The following is a 19037-nucleotide window of genomic DNA, read 5'->3' as shown; positions in this document are numbered from 1 at the left end:
TTGTTCAGTGTCCTCGCCTCTGCCACCGTCACCAGAGAGTCCAGCTTCATGCCGACCACAGAGCCGGCACGCCTGGTCAGTTTGTCCAGTCTGGACGTGTCCTTCTTGGATATGCTGCCTCCCCAGCACACCACGGTGTAGAAGAGGACACTGGCAATCACAGACTGGTAGAACATCCAGAGCAGTTTGCTGCAGATGTTAAAGGACCGCAGTCTCCTCAGGAAGTACATCCTGCTCTGCACTTTCCCATACAGGTGGCTAGTGTGTTTTGACCAATCCAGTTTACTGTCCAGCCACAGCCCGAGGTATTTGTAGGAGCGCGTATGTCATGTTAGAATTGGACGCTCTCCAGCTCTGCTAATCCTTCATTGTTTCTGCTTGGCAGAGCTTTTAAGTGCTGCGATTGATGCGACGATGAGGAAGAAAAGCCCTGCAGCAGCGCGCTGTGGATGTATTATTAAACTAGCTTCCCTCTCTTAGCGCGCTGATTCAGACAGATTGGGAGTGTAGATCTGAAATGCGTCTTTAAAAACAATTAGAAATACTAAATTAAAGATAATAAGATAGGCGGCGGATGGCTGCAGGGAAGTCATGTTGGATTTGAAGAGAAGCAGACGGGAATAATAATAATAACGTGGTGATGAAATGAGCTTTGAAATGATGAAAGAATGAAAAGAAGAAATGAAACTGAATGCAAACATTAAACATCCTTTCTTAATACATCTGCATACAAAATAAACATTTTATTTGATGAGAGGGTTGAAACATAATTCAATTCACAGAAGCAATAAGTTTTTTTAATTAACCAATTATTAAACAGTTTCTTGTTTTGCTTCATGAGCACAGAAACATCCAGTGGCAGGAAAATCATCAGGAAGAATCTAATAAAATGTCCTTCAAAAGTATTCAAGTTGAAATCATTTTGTTATAAACAGATTAATGTTTACAACCATAAACATTAATCTGTTTTATCGTGTTATTATATTGCAGACAACACAAAGAGGTGAGATGAAGGAACTTCAGTAAAATAACTTTTAGTTTTGAACTCCACAAATTTGATCTTTATGGAAAGGAATGTCTTTGATGAAGCAAACATGTGGAAGATGGGTTTTTTTTACAAAAACTTACTTTTTAACCTGCAGTGGAATCTCTGAATACAAATTTAATATCAAAAACAGTTCACAAAGCGAATTACCATATTTTCTGGACTATAAGTCGCTCTGGAGTATAAATCACATCCTGACATCATGAAGAGGAAAAAACACATATAATCACTCCAGGCTGTGTGTGGCAGGACCAGACCAAACTATGACAAAAAGGGAGAAATATGCTATAATGTTGCATATTTTCATTCAGAAATAATTATCCACATCAGACTGAAGGAAATACAAATTAGTTGTTTGAAACTTGCACATCACTCACATCATTTTTAGCAAAATAGTGGAACCAGTTCTGGATATAACATAATAATAGTATCATTTAAATGCAAGGAAATAAAAACACACTCCAGACCTCACATGTGTATGGAAGAGGATTAGAGTCACTGAACAAGTAACTTTTTACTCAGAATTCAAACTATTTTCTCTGAATTGTGACTTTTTTCAGAAAGTTCAGACTTTAATCTTCTGAGATCAAAAGTCAGATTTTTTTTTGTTTGGCCCTGATTCTCTTCCATACATTTTGACATTTCTGGTGTCTCTGTTTCTCATCTTTCAGTGGATTCACTTGTTTCAAAAATGTCAGTAAAAGTGCCAAAAACACAGTTACTACACAGCGTTATGCTGCAACGAAACTTTTGCACCTTTCTCTCTACAATACACTGGATTCGCTGCTCCATCTTCACTGATGTTGTAGCAGAAAATCAGACGTAGAACAACAAAGAAAACAGCCTGAAGCTGCAAAGAGTGGAGCGTCCTTGAAAATCAGCACATGACTTAAAGGCCTTTCTGCACATTTTTATGTGGAGGAAAATTTGTCCTTGAGACTTTCATTCATTTTTGATTTGTACTAATTTGTTAGGTGTCTCTAAGTCAGGAAATTATAACAATGGATCCCTATTAGCTGGGCCTGACAGCCAGGAAGCTGGTCTTCAAAATGAAAAATATTTTACAGTGGAAATCAGTGAAATATTAAATAGATCTTACAGAAATATTAAAAAAATAATTACAGCTCATACAAAATGTTGATTGATTTATAAAATGTACAATAGTTAACCATTTCAGTTGTAAGTATGTTGCTCCTAAATGGCTTCTCCTTTTAAAACTTGACTTCTGTTCAGCTTTTATGAGGGTTAATTATAAAGAGTTTTATTTCTTTCATTGCTTTGTAAGTAAAAGTTCATTAGAGAAAGTTTTTGCTTGAGGAATTTGAAAACGTCCTTCAACTGCACGTCTGGTGACGTATCCATGTGAGTTTAAATTGTTCTTTAACTGAGCTAAGAAAAAACTTTGGAGTCTTAAGATGTTCCATGTTGAGGCCTTTAGTCAAGTTTTGAATATATGGCATTTATATTAGTCCTGTTAGAAAAATTTAACGGTTAAAAAATGTGTTGGTTTGAATTCAAAACAATCTGAAAAAAATCTGCTTTGCATTTTTCTGCGTATTTTCCTTGGATCAAACAAGTTCAAGGAAGTTTATTTTTATTGCACATTTCAGCAACAAGGCAGATCAAAGTGCTTTACATCACTAAAATATAAAAAAGCATCAGAAACTCATCATAGTCACCAGTTGTGAAACCATTAACAACCAGTACATTTTGTCGAGAGCCTTCATCAAAATCATCAATACGTATCATATATGCTGATCAATCTTTCAATTATTATTAATCAAAAGCAACTGCAACCAGGTGGGTTTTTAGTCTTGATTTAAAGGAACTCGGTATTTCATCTGTTTTGCAGTTTTCTAGAAATGTGTTCCAGATTTGTGGTGCGTAGAAGCTGAATGCAGCTTCTCTGTGTTTAGCTCTGGTTCTGGATGCAGAGCAGAACCAGAACCAGAACCTGAAGACCTGAGAGGTCTGGAAGGTTGATTCAACAACAGCAGATCTTTAATTTATTTTGTTGCTAAGACATTGAGTGAACAGAAGTATTTTTAAATCTATTCTCTGTAAAAGTTTTTGGTAAATAACTACTGTCTTGTTTTGTTGGACAGATACGAACATGAAGCAGGAGCCAGAGAGCAACAAAATAAACACGCTGGGAGAGGAAAAGCTCAAAGAGAAGAAGAAAACTCTACAGGATGAGGAAGATCATCGCAGACAGAACCCCAGTGTCATCAAGCCTCGTCCTTCCCCTCAGAGGAAGACCAGGAGGAGGAAAACCGTCTCATGTGAGCCGAACTCAGACCGTGAGAAAGAGCAGGACAGGTTGACAGACAAACCAAACCTTCCTGCTCCTCCGCCTATTCGCTCCAGCTCCCGTCTGGCTGCTAAACCGCGGCTGTTTCACTGCATGTCCACCGGATCGAGGCGCCATCCTGCGTCCGACTCGTCCAAACTGACCGAGGGACAAAGCAAAGACTCGGCCAAGGCGCCCGAGGTTTCCCCGGCCGCCGGGTGGCAGCCAGAGGTCAGAGAGAGACGGTACCGGTGCTCCAGCTGCGGGAAAAGGTTCTATCAGCTCGGTCACCTCCGGAAACACCAGTTCAGCCACACAGATGAGAAACCCTTCCGCTGTCGAGACTGTGGGAAAAACTATACCTCATCGGAAAGTTTCAGAGCCCATCAGGTAACAGATACAGAAATTATGTTTGTTTTATTTGTAAGTTTAAATGAAACTTAAGGAAAGAATTTTTTGATTTAGTCTGCTGCTGCTTTGAAGCAAAAGAAAACAAAACTGGTATCACTCTGCTGTGAGTTGTTGCATGTGTTTGTTAAATGAACACCCTGGACATTTGTTTACACAAATGTTCTATTTTTCTGTATACCTCTGTATACCTATACTTGTTTGTTGTGCACTTGCCATTTGCTTAAAAAAGTTTCTTTAAACAAAGTCAGACAAGAATGTGAGGAGTGGAAATGGAACAGCTGCGTAAACAGACTTCAAAATTAGAACATGCATAAAAATGTCTAATGACATGAAAAATAATTAAACCTTGGACACAAATATTGAACTTTATTCAGTGGAAGTTTACAAAACAGCTAAATAAATTAGAGTTTGAAATTAGCTCTGCTACTAGCACATTAGCGGAAGTGTTTCCTCTACTTTCTGGAGAAAATATTCAGAGAAAATATGATGCAAACATCTATATCATAAAATCACAATTAGATACATTTAAGTTTGTAGTTAACAAAAAGAAAAAGGGTATGAATACAAGGCAGCTCTACCAGTAATAAAACACTAGATGAAATATATGATTCTGAAAGCAAACAATCTGTAGGTTTCCTCTAAAATAGTTTTCCTCTGGATGATTCTTTTTTGTCGTGTCGGAGAAAAGAAGAGGTGCTAAGACAAATGATTTGTTTTTAGTTGAGTCACAAAGGCGAGCGGCCATTTTCCTGTCCTCACTGTGAAAAGACGTACGGCCTGAAGCGGGATCTGAAGGAGCACCTGGTCCTGCACACCGGAGAGAAACCCTACACCTGTGAGAACTGTGGGAAATCCTTCGCACGACGCCCCTCGCTGCGCGTCCACCGCCTGCTGCACTGCAGCAGGAAGGTCTACATGCTGTCGCCAAAGGTAGCAACAATCAGGATGGTTTCACTTGCTGCATTTCCATTACAAATATGCACAAATCTTTGTCTTTATTCTGCTAAAGTCCAAAAACACAATTTAATGATTGCTATGTTTCAATTAAATAAGAAATTAGATTAAAATCACGTGAATTAAGATAATTAAACATCATGACAGCTGCACATTGTCTAAAAAAAAGACATAATCCCTCTACTGCTTCCTGCCTTCTTCATCGTTTCCACCAGAAACATCTGGCTGTTGGTCATGCGACTCGTCTGATGCAAAAAGAAATGTTTCCATTGCAGCTCAGTGTCTAGTTCAATTTGGTAGAAAAACCATCCCATCCTAGAAAAATAACTTTTTTTCCAAATTGGTGTGTTTCATTTAAGATAATTTATTTTTGTAATTTCAATTTGTGCTATCCTACGGATACATTTAAATGCAGCTACTGACGCCTCTCCTGTTCTGTTCAAATTAATTTGAATCCCAGCTTGTTTATTCCCAACCCAACCAGCCTTCTGACCCATTTTCTCCCCTGTCTCCCAGGTGCAGTGCTCCGTCTGCTCCAAGCAGCTGGCCAACCCCAATTCCCTGAGGAACCACATGAAGCTGCACACCGGAGAGAAGCCACACATCTGCCAGCACTGCGGGAAGCGCTTCAGTCAGAAAGGTAATGCCGGCTCCGCAGGTGTGATGCTGCAGCTGCGGTCGGCTCTGATCGCCTCTGTGTCTCTGATAGATGGCCGGTCAAAGGCTCTGAACGAGGAGAAACCAACGATTTGATGAAAAACACTGAAAAATATTCCAATAGTTAATGTTTGATTTACATACAAGATTTCTGCACAGTCAGGAAATGTTTCTGATTAATAATGTTCCAGGTCTGGAAAAGTATGGAAAGAAACCAGATTAACTACAAACAGCATCCATCCGTCCGTCCGTCCGTCTTAAAGTAGTTTTGTACAATAGGATATTTCTTTAATTAAAATCTACTTTCCACCGATCAAACAGCTTTTTGTTGAAGACTGTAAATGTTTGTTTTTTGATGAGCAGAAAGCAGCGCTGAGACTTTCCTGGAATAATGTGACTGTAATTAGCTGCTGACCTCCAGATGCACCTCATTGTAACGTGTGATGAATCATCCCAGTTCATTTTCTGTCAGATCAGAACAACTGAACTGATAAGTCTAGACAGTCAGCTCCGTTTTAAAAACCTCACAAAGGCGTGATAATTTTTGTTCTCAGCTCTTAACTCACAGAAATTGGTTTTTAAAAATTAACAACTTGGCAGATATTTTTTACCTTCAGTACAGACATTTGTTCACCTCCTGACTTTTCTTTGCTTGAATTATTGTTTGATTTTCACTCCTTTTTTCTTATTATATTAAACAAAAGAAGCAAAAGGAGAACATGACTGAGGTTACCCTGTGACGTTGCCATGGAAACCGAAGGACTCTGGAAAAGAAATGCATTTAGTGTGAAATCTGATTTGTTGCTTGGAGATAGTTTAGTGAAGATGTGTTTTGGTGCCAAATTGGCAACTTTATTGCTTCCTCTGGTCATTTTCAAGATTTCTTGGTGACCTGTTAAATTAGGCAGCCAAACTTAACTACCATAAATATGGGAGACTTCAACACAATGCCGTTGAAAACGTTGAATTTTCCTGGGCTTTTACTAGAAAATTTCAGACTTTTTTTCTCTGAAGTTTTTGAATTTTTAAACTCAAAGATTTCTGAGTTCTTCTTGAAGATTTTTGAGATTAATCTCTGAATTTATTATTATTTTTTCTCTGAAATTTAGTCGTCGTCTTTTATTTATTTTCCTATCCACAAGGCACCGACAAAGGTAACTCATTTTATGAACTCCATGTAGATATTTTAGACCTTTCCCTTATTTACTCATATTCAGTGTTAATTATGCTAATTCCAGGGGAATCAAGATAAAAAATTGTGGTTGAATTGAGAGCATTTCAGGGCCAAATTTACAAAGACTCCTAGCCAAAAGTTACTGCTGGTGAAAATTCCTAAAATTTCTGAAATTCTAAGAATTTTCTGAGAAAATTTTCAATTAAACTTTAATTTAGTTTTTAATTTTTATATATTTCTTTGCCTACAAGAACTCTGTTGTTGATAAGTTTGGCTCATGTTAAAAGAAGTTTGCTGCTTTTGGGATTTATGTGGATTCAGTTATCATCAAGTGGAGACTTGGACCAAACAGTTTTTTCCTCTTTTTAGTTTCACAGGAAACTTCTTTGATCAGTTCCTTCTGTCTCCCATCCATCAGAGAGACAGCACTGATTACTGGTTTATTTTGTTTCACATTGTCGGACAGATGCATCTTCATTCATGCCTTCCTGTCTGTCGGCCTCAGGGAACCTGGAGAGCCATCTGAGGGTTCACAGCGGGGAGAAACCATTTCACTGCCCTGAGTGCCTGCAGACTTTCACTCAGAAGTCGGATCTCCAGCGGCACATGTTCACCCACACTGAGGGAGGATTTCTTTGTAGCTACTGTGGGAAATCTCTGAGGGACCCCCACAGTCTGAGATACCATGAGCGGCTGCACACCGGAGAGAGACCCCATCGCTGCTCAATCTGTGGCAAAGGTGAAGATGTCACTCTGAACACAATCAAACAAGTTCTGCATGTAAAGAAAATCATCTCATATCTTCTTCCTTGTTTTTCTGAGCCCAGATTGATTTTCCTTCCTCTTTCAGAAAAACTGTTTTTTAATTTTTTATTATGGTTGTCATGACTCCAAACTAAAAGTAAAGAGAGATTCAGGCTTTTGAAAAAATAAGAAATTTCTAACAAAAGCTAAAAAACGATCCACATTGTTGCTGTAGCTTCATTGTTGAGGTGAAGGATGATTATTAGCAGGAAACTTTGAAGATCGAGGAGTTTAAGATGACATGAATCCAGCAAAAGAACGTTTAGATGTATCACCCTAATCAGACTCCTCTGATGTATTTAAATCTTCAGTTACCGTTCAGCCTACATCCCATCATCAGTTTCCACCCAGCCTGAAACATAGCAGCCAGGGGTATGAATAGTTTTGAGCTGAACTGCATTTCAGATTTAATACTGAGGCTTTAACAGTGGATTTACACACTTCTGCTAATCTGCTAATCCATTAATAGCAAAACAAATTTATCGTTTAGCACTTTTGCCAACTTTGAAAACAATTGTTGCACTTAACTTCCCTGCAATATTTTTAAAACTCTAAAAGCTAATTTACATCATTACATCGTTCCAGACAGTTGTGAGCACACTTCTGCTAACCCACTAAAGCAGCTCATTTTTATGTAGCGCGTTTGCTAACTTTGAAAAAGTGCACTTAGCTTCTCCAAATACATTTTTTTCCAGATCAATTCTAAAACACTAATTGACTTGATTGTTTTGTAAACTTTCAGTTGAACGAAGTTCAACGTCTGTCTTGAAGTTTTGGTTATCGGCATTTATGTTCATACTCTTATTTTGAAGTGATTGTTTACGCAGCAGTTCCATTTCCTTTCCCTGTGGTCTCTTTATTTTCCAAATGCATGCCACACTTTCCAGATTTTTCTTTGTAAAACAATGTGAAAACCATGAATCATTTTTAAGATAACACTGTCGTTGTATCACATAAAATCCCAATAAAATACGATTGAAGTCTGTGGTTGAAACATGACAAAATGTATTCAGTGGCGCCCTCTGCAGGTTGTTCTGTGTCATTTAGACTAGTTTTATTGCCAAACCATCAGTTTCTGGTTTTCATGACTGCAGTCCTCAGATTGACGTCTCCACACAGACAACTAGATTTATATACAGAAGAGTATTGGGCTTATAAAAAATGTGAAAAGAGAAAATGTGAACGACCTTCAGAAAATTTGAAGCACTGCTGATCAGCACTGCTTTAGCATAAAATATAAAGAAATTAGATGCAACTTGAAACTTCCTCACCGTTATTTATTGTAAAGATGTTATGTAGCTTATATTTTAAAGCTTTGAGAGACATTTACATACATTTTATGCCTCAGTTTTGTCCTTTCATCATGGAGTTAGAGGAGTTTCAGGGCGGAAAAACTGCAGCTGAGGCGAAGCAGCGATACATGAGTTGATGATAAAGCCAGTTGGGGGGCGTGAAGCACAAACCGGCACAATTCCCCGACCTCTTCCTCCTCCAAGCAAACGCCGCCGTTTATCTCGCCCAGCAGGCTGCAGACGCTCTGTCCTGCATGCATGATTGGAAAGCACAAGCTGCTGATGACTCCGCACATGTTCACAGATTCTGTTCATCAAACGTTCATCAGTAAAAGAAAAACTTGTCTGCTGACTTCACTGGTTTCATTAGCAGTAAAGTCGGAAGCAAACGAGATATTTTCTGCCCAACGTGCAGAAAAATCTGGAGAAAACAGATTTTTCTGGTCATAGAGACAGTTGACAATGGAGAAATATATATTTTTGCTTTTATGTGTTCGTTAAGAAATATATACATTTTGTTTTTGCTTTCTCTTATACATGCGTTTTTGTCAATGATGATATCAAGCAATCAAATAGAATATTGTCCTGTTCTGTATTAGCTGTTACAACTAAAAGAAATATCTGAATGAGAAAATGCTTGTAGAGAACAAATCAATTCCTTTTTAAATAAGATTTTAATACTTAAATGATAAAACAGCAATTTTAGTCTCAAGCTTGAGGTTTGAAAAAACTTTTCAAGTGCAGAAAACATGAGAGATAACATATTTAACTTTTAAAAATTAAAAAGCAAACCTACATTGAGGTATTAGTAAACACTGTCTTTTATATTAAACTAAATTAAGTAAGATTAGTTTAGACCAGGGATGCCCAACCCGCGGCTCGGAAGCCGCATGTGGCTCCTTGACCGGTTCCATGCGGCTCTTACGTTCATATAGTCGCATTCTGCCAGACGTGCAATAATGACGAAAAGTAGTCAAATGAACTGTCAATTATTGACAACAGCAGCACGCCATTACTGTTGGCCGTAACCACGCAAAAACAACACAAACAAAAAACAGTCTTTGTTTCTCTTGCAGCCTTACTCTTTCCAGTCGTTCGCCATCTGCTCTCACACAAACCTCCGCTCACTCTCACTCCCCCTCGCTCTCTCATCCATCCTGATGCATTCGCGGACAATGGGAAATCATACACTCTAATTTTAATCTCTAAACAGCGTAACATCCAGTAACATTTAGCACATACTGTAGGGTCGCTATAATATCCAAGTTTCACGTGAGTTCAATACGGTATTTTAGTCAAATGCGCATGTGCGCAGTTTTTCAGTAAGAGTAAAATCATTTGAGTAAACCTTTCGCGCTCAAAATGGCAGGGAAAAAATGCACAGGAAAACGAAAATATGAAGATGAACACAGGACGTTTTTGACAGAGTGGCAGAATTTATATTTTTTTGTTGAACGTAGTGGAAAGCCATTCTGCCTTATATGTCAGGTGTCCTTGTCACATTTTAAGGCTTCAAACCTTCAGCTCACTCCATGCTAACATCGACCAGGAATTTCCAAAAGGGACTGAACTTCGCAAGCACAAGTTGGTTACCTTGAAAAGTCAGACAGAAAAGCAGGAAAAGTTTTTCCAAAAATTTACAAAGCACTCAGAGACTGATTGCATCATATCAACTGGCTTGGAACATTGCACGGGCCAAAAAGCCATACAATGAAGGTGAGTTAATTAAAAAATGCCTCTGTGACATTGTTGAAATCTTGTCTCCTGAAAACGATAAACTAAAACGAATGGTATCAGACGTCCAACTGTCCCACCACACTGTTGAGCACAGAATATCAGACAAATTTACAATAAATCTGGCTGAGCAAAAGTATGAGTATGAGGAAGGGATGGGTTAATGTTCATGTGTGCCCATGCATATGATGTGGCTCTTTGCGGTAACTTGGTAAAAAATGTGGCTCTTGGTCTTTGTCTGGTTGGCCACCCCTGGTTTAGACTAACCAATTAGTCAGTTAACCAGATATTAAAATAATCATTAGTTGGAGTCCTATAAAGCAAGAACCTTTTCACCCCACTGTATTTGTTTCCTCCTCAGGCTACACGATGGCGACCAAACTGAGGAGACACATGAGGTCTTCCCACCTGAAGGAGAAACCCTACAGTTGCTCCTGCGGCGCCTCGTACACCTTGAAGCAGAGTCTGCTTCGGCACGAGGCTCAGCACCGGCCCAAGACAGAGGAACTGAGCAAAGCAGGCGCAGAGGAACCGGTGGCTTCGGGCTGCAGCCACCTGAAACCGACCCGAGGAAGACCAAGGAAGACTGGGCTTCATCTGGAGACCAGAGGAAAGGATGAAGCACGGGAAAAAGACGAGAAAACTATGAAAACATCAGAGGCTGCAGGCGACATCCAGCACACCGTCATTTACGTCCACACAGACGAGCCGCCTGCAGGAGCGCAGCCGGAGCTGGTGGAGGTGGTGCTGCCCGACGGCGCGGAGCAATGCATTCTGGTCCAGGGGCAGCAGCAGCTAGGAGAGCTGCTGATCCTGCAGGAGGAGCCGGACGGACTCTGCAGCGTGGCGGAGACTGTTGAGATAGACACGGTGTAACCCGAAGCCGGAGGACGCCGACGATCAGTCAGGTGATTGATTAATGAGATCAACCTTCCATCAGCCGACCTCGTCTGTATTTAAACTCGTTTATTAGGGAAAATTATCTTTGAGCAACTTTCATACAACAGATGTGAATGAATTAAAGCTGATCAACTGCTGATAATTCTGAAAAATATTCAGTTTCATTAACTTTGTGCCGTTTTTGCGTTCAAAGGGGCAGTGTTATGTTAAACTGACGTTTTTGATGTTAATCCCTCATCAGAAACACCTGGAGTGTTGACATGGTTCTTCCATGCATGTTTGAGAAGTCCTTTAATTTCCATGGCAACCATTCAGCTGTCCAAAACTCCTGAGTGGACTTAGCTCCGCCTTCGAGTTGCAGCTTCTCCCCACTCAGCTCCTTCAGACTAGCCAGCAGCAATTAGCAAACACCTGGTGGAGCTGCTGAGCTCATCATAGGAGCTGCTGCTCAGAGCCAGGCTGGTAAAAATGTTGTTGATGGTTTAATAGAGGAGCCATGTTGATGATTTCCTGGAGGCGGAGCTTCACAAAGAGCTGCTGGTCCAATTTCAAGATGATAAATCAGGAAGTGAAATTTATTTTACATCATATTTGATATATTTAGCATTTTATAACAACTGAAGGTAACATAGTTAGTTGATTATGCTATATAATGATTCTGTGTGCCTGGAAAGTATATAATGTCACCCCTTTAACACATTTTCAAGGGCTTAAAGCTGCAGTATATGACTTTTATAAAAAAAAAACCCACATTTTTAAATAAATTTATTTAAATTATTATTATATCAGTATAAAATTTAACAAAATATTTGTTCAGAAATAATCAGTCAAAGCTAGGAGGGTGTTTTTTTTTGAGGGACTAGAGGGACTCTAGTGTTCCTTATATGAAAGTAGGCTAACAGGAGAGGGGGGAAGACATGCGGCAAATGTCGCCAGGTCCGGGAATCGAACCTGGGACAGCTGCGTTGAGGACTCAAGGCCTCCAAATGTGGGTCGCGCTAACCACTACGCCACCACAGCACGCCCAGAGCTAGGAGGGTTTTGACGCTGTCATTCCCTCTCATGTTCACCCCTCACACTTGCTCTCTGCTAAGCTAAAGCTAACCACAGCATAGATTGCCATAAATGCTAAGGCTAGTTAGCATGGCCACCAATGAAACCAATGAAAATGAATTTGCTTTGCTGGACTGAGGGCGAAAACGAATCTTTATGTTTGTAAAGGTTGCAAAGTGTTTTATACCATAAAAACATCAAAAAGCTTCACATGTTGTCAAGTACTGTCATCAAATTTATCAATATACATCAAATATATTGATCAGTGTTCCAGTTATTATGAATCAAAGGAACTCTAACAGGTGGGGTTTTAGCCTTCAGTTTAGCCCGTGTTTCGACTGTTTTGCAGTTTTATAGAAGTTTGTTCCAGATTAATGGAGCATAAAATTGTCTAGATATTTCTGGGAGTCTTTCAATCCTGGAAATGTTCTTCAGGTGATAGAAGGCCGACTTTGTAGATTCATTTATGTGTTTCTGGAAGTTCAGGTCTGAGTTTTAAAACTCAAGTATTTTATGTAATTTATTTCTCACCGTGGTTCCGGTCAGATGTCCAAACATTTTGTCATATGTGCCAAATAATAAGAAGAGAAATTTTTTGTTACTTTTTAATAATACTTATGTCTATTTTTTACAACAAAACCAGGATTTGGGTCACTATTTCTTTTTAAAACATTAGTTGTGTTTTGTTGTGGTTTTTATTATTTTACTAATAAAATGCAGATTTGAGTGCAAGGATTATGAAAATTTGTCAAAAAGAGAGCAAAAAGCATGATTTCTAATAGATAAAAGCTTTTTGTTGTTTATAACATTTTTCATTTCAGAGTATTTTACTCTAAGATTGAGTGGCAACACTTTTACATTTTTGTTCATAGACGTTTTCCATCCAATCAGATTGAGTTTGATCTATTTTGCAAAGAGGAAAGGACTAAAAACTTCAGTCTGTAGATGTTTGAAGGAGGTGGAGACAAAGTTCAACTGGGCTGAACATAAATATTTGTATGAAATAAAATGCAAACAAAAACAAGACATTTGTGGTTTCAATGTAAAAACTTGGCAATGAATAGTTTCAAGGCTGTTAGTTTGGTTTATTTTTAAATAAACCTTTGATTGCTTTATTTAGCCGTCAGAAACTTGCTGTCAAAAATAAACGGGCTTAAAATAAATGTAAAGTTCACATCTCCTCGCCTCAGAAAAGCCAAGCAGATGGAAATCTTTTATCAGATGTAGATCGTACATTACACAACTTCTGCATCAAAGCCGTTTATGTAAATGTGAAAATAGCTCGTCGTGATCTGCAGCGTTGAATCCTCTTCCTGCTGCACGATGACAAACACTCAGAGAAAGCTCTCCACCCTGAAGGACTCTGACTGCAGGGAGAAACCTGTAATTAAATGCCAGTCTTGTTCAGGAGGACCTTGTTTCGAACTGCAATGGATTTCATGTGTTGCATAATAAAGAGTCCAGCGAGTGTTATTTCTGTTGCACCAAAATGTGTGAGTAGAAGTTGAAAAAAGGATCGCTCAAAGATATTGTTCTTTGAAAATAAAATAAGAAATGGAAATCAAAAGAAGCTGCACACATTGGGTCCCTGTTGGGTTTTAAGGCATTCGCCATGTAATTGTTTCTCTGTTTGGAGACTGAAGCTGCAGTTCATCTCTCCAGAGTCAGGCTCTCACGGGAAATATCGTCAGTAAAACTAAGAAGCAGCCAGGCAGAACATAAAATTATTAAAAGAAGGATCATTTAAATTCAAGCCATTCTGGAACCAACTACTAGAAAACTGAAAAACAACCGAAACACTGAGTTTCTTTAAATCAACACTAAAAACCCACATGTTTAGAATTGCTTTTAGATAGTAATACATGGAAAATTGATCAACATATTTGATCCACGTTGATGAGTTTAATGATGACACTTGACAAAAATGTACACTGCAAAACCCTAAAATCTTACCAAATTTCTTTGTACAATTGAAATAAGACAAAAATGACTTCAGCAAGATATAAGTGCTTGTTTCAATCCAATAATTTCTGAGTATTAATGGAAAAGTTCCAGTTTTATTGGCACTAATAACATGAGGAAAACATCTTGCTATAAGTGAAATAATCTTCCAATTGGAACAAGACGTTTTTCATCAATATTAGGGAATTACTGAGTTAAAACAAACTCCTATTTCCTGCTGAAGTTATTTTTAAGTTAGTTTTGTCTTATTTCAAGTGAACTAAGATATTTGCACTAGAAACTAGACAAAAATACTTGGTAGGATTTTGTGTTTTTGCAGTGTAATGTCTGATATTGGTTTTCACAGTTCTTGACTACATGCTGTATTTATGATATAAAGCACTGTACAAATAAATTTTATTGATTGATTAGTAAATAGGGTCCTTAAAAAATCTTAAATTCATGTGTCTAAAATTAAGGCATAAAAATGTTTAAATTTGTTTTAAAAAATCTAAGTTTAAAACGCTAATCGCAGGTCTTACATTTTGATTCAGCAGGAATATTTAATCCTGTTTGTTGTATTTCTACTGTATCATCATTCGTCTTATCAATCTAAACTCTGAACTTGGTGAATTTTCTGGGACATTCACTGTGAAAACTGGCAGCTGTCGTACATGTTGAGACATTTCTTTGTCTCTGTGTTGAATAATTCACTTCACCTAGTTTGGATCTGGCCTTTTAGCAGCGATTCATGTACGACCACCACGTGTGTCAAATCCTGCCAACAACGCCAAGATCTCTCAGGGGAAAAAGAAACAAACGTCTGCCTGAGGAAAGGAGCTGGAAATGCAAAATTTGTGTGTTTATTTGTTTTTAAAAAAGCATTTTAAGTAGAAATTTCTCTTTCCAACTGTGCCTGAGATGGAGCTCTTGGGTTTTTTGCAAGTACTCTGATCTAAGATGATTTTTTTCTCACAGTTGTGAACAATCGTTCACCTTTTCACCCTCCTTCATAATCCCTCCCAGACTGATCAGAAACATTTGCCGCCGTCTTTCCATCCTGGCATCACAAGCGTCTCAGACTTTCCAGCCATGCAATAATATTTCAGCCTTTAAAGGATGTATGGAAAAAGTTGTATGTCAACAGCAATAATCTAGTACAACTCTCATCTAGAAAAGCTATTCTACAAAACTGCCTTGCTTTTACAGCGGTAACATCTCCGATTGTTCTCCAGCTGTGAGGTTAACAGCTGAATAAAAACACGGAACCGGTTCTGCATCATCGACTCAAAGAGCAGCAGACCTAGCCTGACAAAAACCACCGAAAATTGTAGATTTTCCGAGGCTGTAGGTCAAACCATTGGACAGCCTGAGAGTGTCGGATCAAAACAAGCAGGTTTCACCGGCTAATGGGTGTCTGACGCACAGAGAGAGCAGAAGATTCAATGTTGTTGTGTTTGTCTAAAGGAAGAAGCTTTTCATCGATGCAGGAGGTTTTTAGTCTGATTAGCTCATGATTTACCTCAACAAAAGGAAATAAAATGCTAAATATATCATAATTATCACCCTGATTGGCTGATTTACACATTTAATTTGTTTCACAAATTAATTGTGATCAACAAAAATGGGCTTTTTTCACAAATTTCTAAACATTTATATTTTTACAGTAATCAGTATTTTTGGCATTTATATTGTTTGCTGATGTCAAAATGTTTTTAATGTGGATGAACGAATGTAAACAGTAGAAAAAAGCAGTTTGATTATGATAAGTTATCCTTCAATGAAGATATTTTCTGCTAATTGGATCTACAATAATGTGAAGTTGCATATAAATGGAGTTGAAAACAAAAAGTTTATTAAACAAAAATTTTAGGCATAACTTTCACATTGAATATATTAAAAATGTTGCAAAACAATTGGAATATTGCTTAAAAGAAAAGATTTAATAAATGTAAAAGGAAAATTACATAATCATCGTTTGTTATCCTCTACAAACCAATAAAACAACTGAGAGAGTAATTAAATTACAAAATAAAGATATTAGGTTTATTAATAAAGTGGGATCTGATGTAAAGCACAAATAAAATTTGACTGACTGAACCAACTAACAAATGTTTTATTCAAGGTAATACTTTCAAATTTAAAATAAAATACTGGAAATACTGTATGAAGCATTGAACAAAGTCTTCCTTCTTATTCTTCCTCCTTAAATTATTGAAGATAAAAGAGAATAAAATCAATTTTGAACAGCTGATGCTTAGCTTTAAAATCTAATGAGCAAACGAGCAGAGGAGTTTAGATTTAATAATAAGAATAATTCAGTGAACAGATTTTTGATGGTTAATTGATTACATTTTCTTTGACTTCCAAAGTTTTTAACATATTTATCTAACATCTTATTTAAATAAAATGAACCTTTGCACAGAAAGCGAAGTTTTACCTCCAGAGTTGCACTGTAAAAACCTCCTGCAGCTGAAAGCCTTGTGTGGGAGTGGAGGCTGTTAAAGCTGCAAACTAAAAGCTGCAGAGCCTCAAATAGTTGGAGAGTTTCGGTTATTTTCCTCCAATAACCACACAATCACGTCCTCTTCACAAAGCGCAGGGTCAGTTTGTGCAGGTGAGAGAGACAAGGCTGCGGCCGTCACTTTATGCATTTGTAACCACCTGTAACAGCTTTATGGAACAAAAGTGCAAAAGAGTCAAGAGATGACAGGATTTACGCCTCGTACTCAGTTTCCCAGCAGAAACATCGTCAGAATGGGATGAATCCTCCTTTTCTCAGAGGAAATTTGATTCAGGGTTCATAAAGGGGCACCACAGTTCGTAACACTGTTACGTTTCAGAAAATTAAAGGTTTTACCTTCACTTTTAAACACATTTATACTGCAGGTTTTTGAACATTTTTCTATTCTTTGAGTGTATTTATCATGTTTTCTGTTGATTACTATCAGAAAAACCCAACTGAGTGTATATATATACGTATATATATATATACGTATATATATATATATATATATATATATATATATATATATATATATATATATATATATATATATATATATATACAGACATATATGCATATACAGACGTATATATATATACGTATATATTTAAAAAAAATTCCCTTCTCACCCACCGCGGGTGGTTCTTATCCTCTGAGCTCGGGTCCTCTACCAGAGGCCTGGGAGCTTGAGGGTTCTGCGCAGTATCTTGGCTGTGCCAAGGACTGCACATTTCTGGACTGAGATGTCTGATGTTGTTCCTGGGATCTGTTGTAGCCATTGGTCCAGTTTGGGGGTGACTGCCCCGAGGGCCCCGATGACCACAGGCACCACTGTGGTCTTCACCTTCCAGGCCCTCTCCAGTTCCTCCCTGAGGCCCTGGTATTTCTCTAGTTTCTCGTGCTCCTTTTTCCTGATGTTGCAGTCGCTTGGTATTGCTACATCTACCACAACGGCTTTCCTCTGTTGTTTATCCACTACGACAATGTCTGGTTGGTTCGCCATTACCATTTTGTCTGTCTGGATCTGGAAGTCCCACAGGATCTTAGCTCTGGCGTTCTCCGCCACCTTTGGGGGTGTTTCCCACTTTGATCTCGGGGTTTCCAGTCCATATTCTGCACAGATGTTTCTGTACACTATGCCTGCAACTTGGTTATGTCGTTCCATGTACGCTTTCCCTGCCAGTATCTTGCACCCTGCTGTTATGTGCTGGACTGTCTCAGGGGCCTCCTTGCACAACCTACACCTTGGGTCTTGTCTGGTGTGGTAGATCTGGGCCTCTATTGCTCTGGTGCTTAGGGCCTGTTCCTGGGCGGCCAGGATGAGGGCCTCTGTGCTGTCCTTGAGTCCAGCTTTTTCCAGCCATTGGTAGGATTTACTGATATCAGCCACTTGGGTTATTTGCTGGTGGTACATCCCATGTAGGGGCTTGTCCTGCCATGATGGTATCTCTGGCACCTCAACCTCTGTTCCCTGTTGTCTGAGATATTCACTGAGCACATTGTCTGTTGAGGCTTTGTCCCTGATGTATTTATGGATCTTTGTTGTTTCGTCCTGGACTGTGGTTCTCACACTCACTAGTCCTCTGCCTCCTTCCTTGCGGCTCGTGTACAGTCTCAGGGTACTGGATTTGGGATGGAATCCTCCATGCATTGTTAGTAGTTTTCTAGTCTTAATATCCGTGGCTTTTATCTCCTCCTTTGGCCAGCTAATTATTCCAGCAGGGTATCTGATTACTGGCAGGGCATAGCTGTTTATCGCACGGATTTTGTTCTTGCCATTGAGCTGGCTTCTCAGGACTTGCCTTATTCGTTGGAGGTATTTAGCTGTGGCTCCTCTCCTTGCGACCTCATCGAGGCTTGTGGTATACCTAGGTACTTGTAACTGTCCTCTATGTCTGCTATTGTTCCTTCTGGGAGTGAGACCCCTTCTGTGCGGATGACCTTCCCCCTCTTGGTGATCAGCCGACCACACTTCTCTAGTCCGAATGACATCCCAATGTCCGTGCTGTAGATCCTGGTGGTGTGGATCAGTGAGTCGATGTCTCGCTCACTCTTGGCATACAGCTTGATGTCATCCATGTAGAGAAGGTGACTGATGTTGGCCCCATTTTTGAGTCGGTATCCGTAGCCAGTCTTGTTGATAATTTGGCTGAGGGGGTTCAGGCCTATGCAGAACAGTAGCGGGGACAGAGCATCTCCTTGGTATATGCCACATTTGATGGACACTTGTGCAAGTGGTTTGCAGTTGGCTTCAAGGGTGGTTTTCCACAGCCTCA

At 39.0% G+C, this 19037-nt stretch overlaps 1 protein-coding gene across 3 annotated transcripts in view; it reads left to right on the top strand.

Annotated features, from left to right (window-relative positions):
• Positions 1 to 19037, top strand: part of LOC106699890 (zinc finger protein 3-like) — a 30746-nt gene that overhangs the window by 9002 nt on the left and 2707 nt on the right. For 2 of the 3 annotated variants that reach the window (XR_002752654.1, XM_023332652.1), the window contains exons 5-9: positions 3151 to 3725; positions 4467 to 4676; positions 5217 to 5340; positions 7037 to 7270; positions 10723 to 11269. Coding sequence is in view for 2 of the 3 variants with exons in the window: in XM_023332652.1 (XP_023188420.1) it covers positions 3151 to 3725; positions 4467 to 4676; positions 5217 to 5340; positions 7037 to 7270; positions 10723 to 11237 (1658 nt within the window). In the remaining variant the exon portion in view is untranslated. Of the gene's footprint in view, positions 1 to 3150; positions 3726 to 4466; positions 4677 to 5216; positions 5341 to 7036; positions 7271 to 10722; positions 11416 to 19037 lie in introns of those variants that run through there. The other variant, XM_014472156.2, reaches the window with a different exon arrangement.

Source organism: Xiphophorus maculatus, chromosome 4 (genome assembly GCF_002775205.1).
Source record: "Xiphophorus maculatus strain JP 163 A chromosome 4, X_maculatus-5.0-male, whole genome shotgun sequence".
NCBI lineage: Eukaryota > Metazoa > Chordata > Actinopteri > Cyprinodontiformes > Poeciliidae > Xiphophorus > Xiphophorus maculatus.
This window is presented reverse-complemented; position numbering and strand designations above follow the sequence as displayed.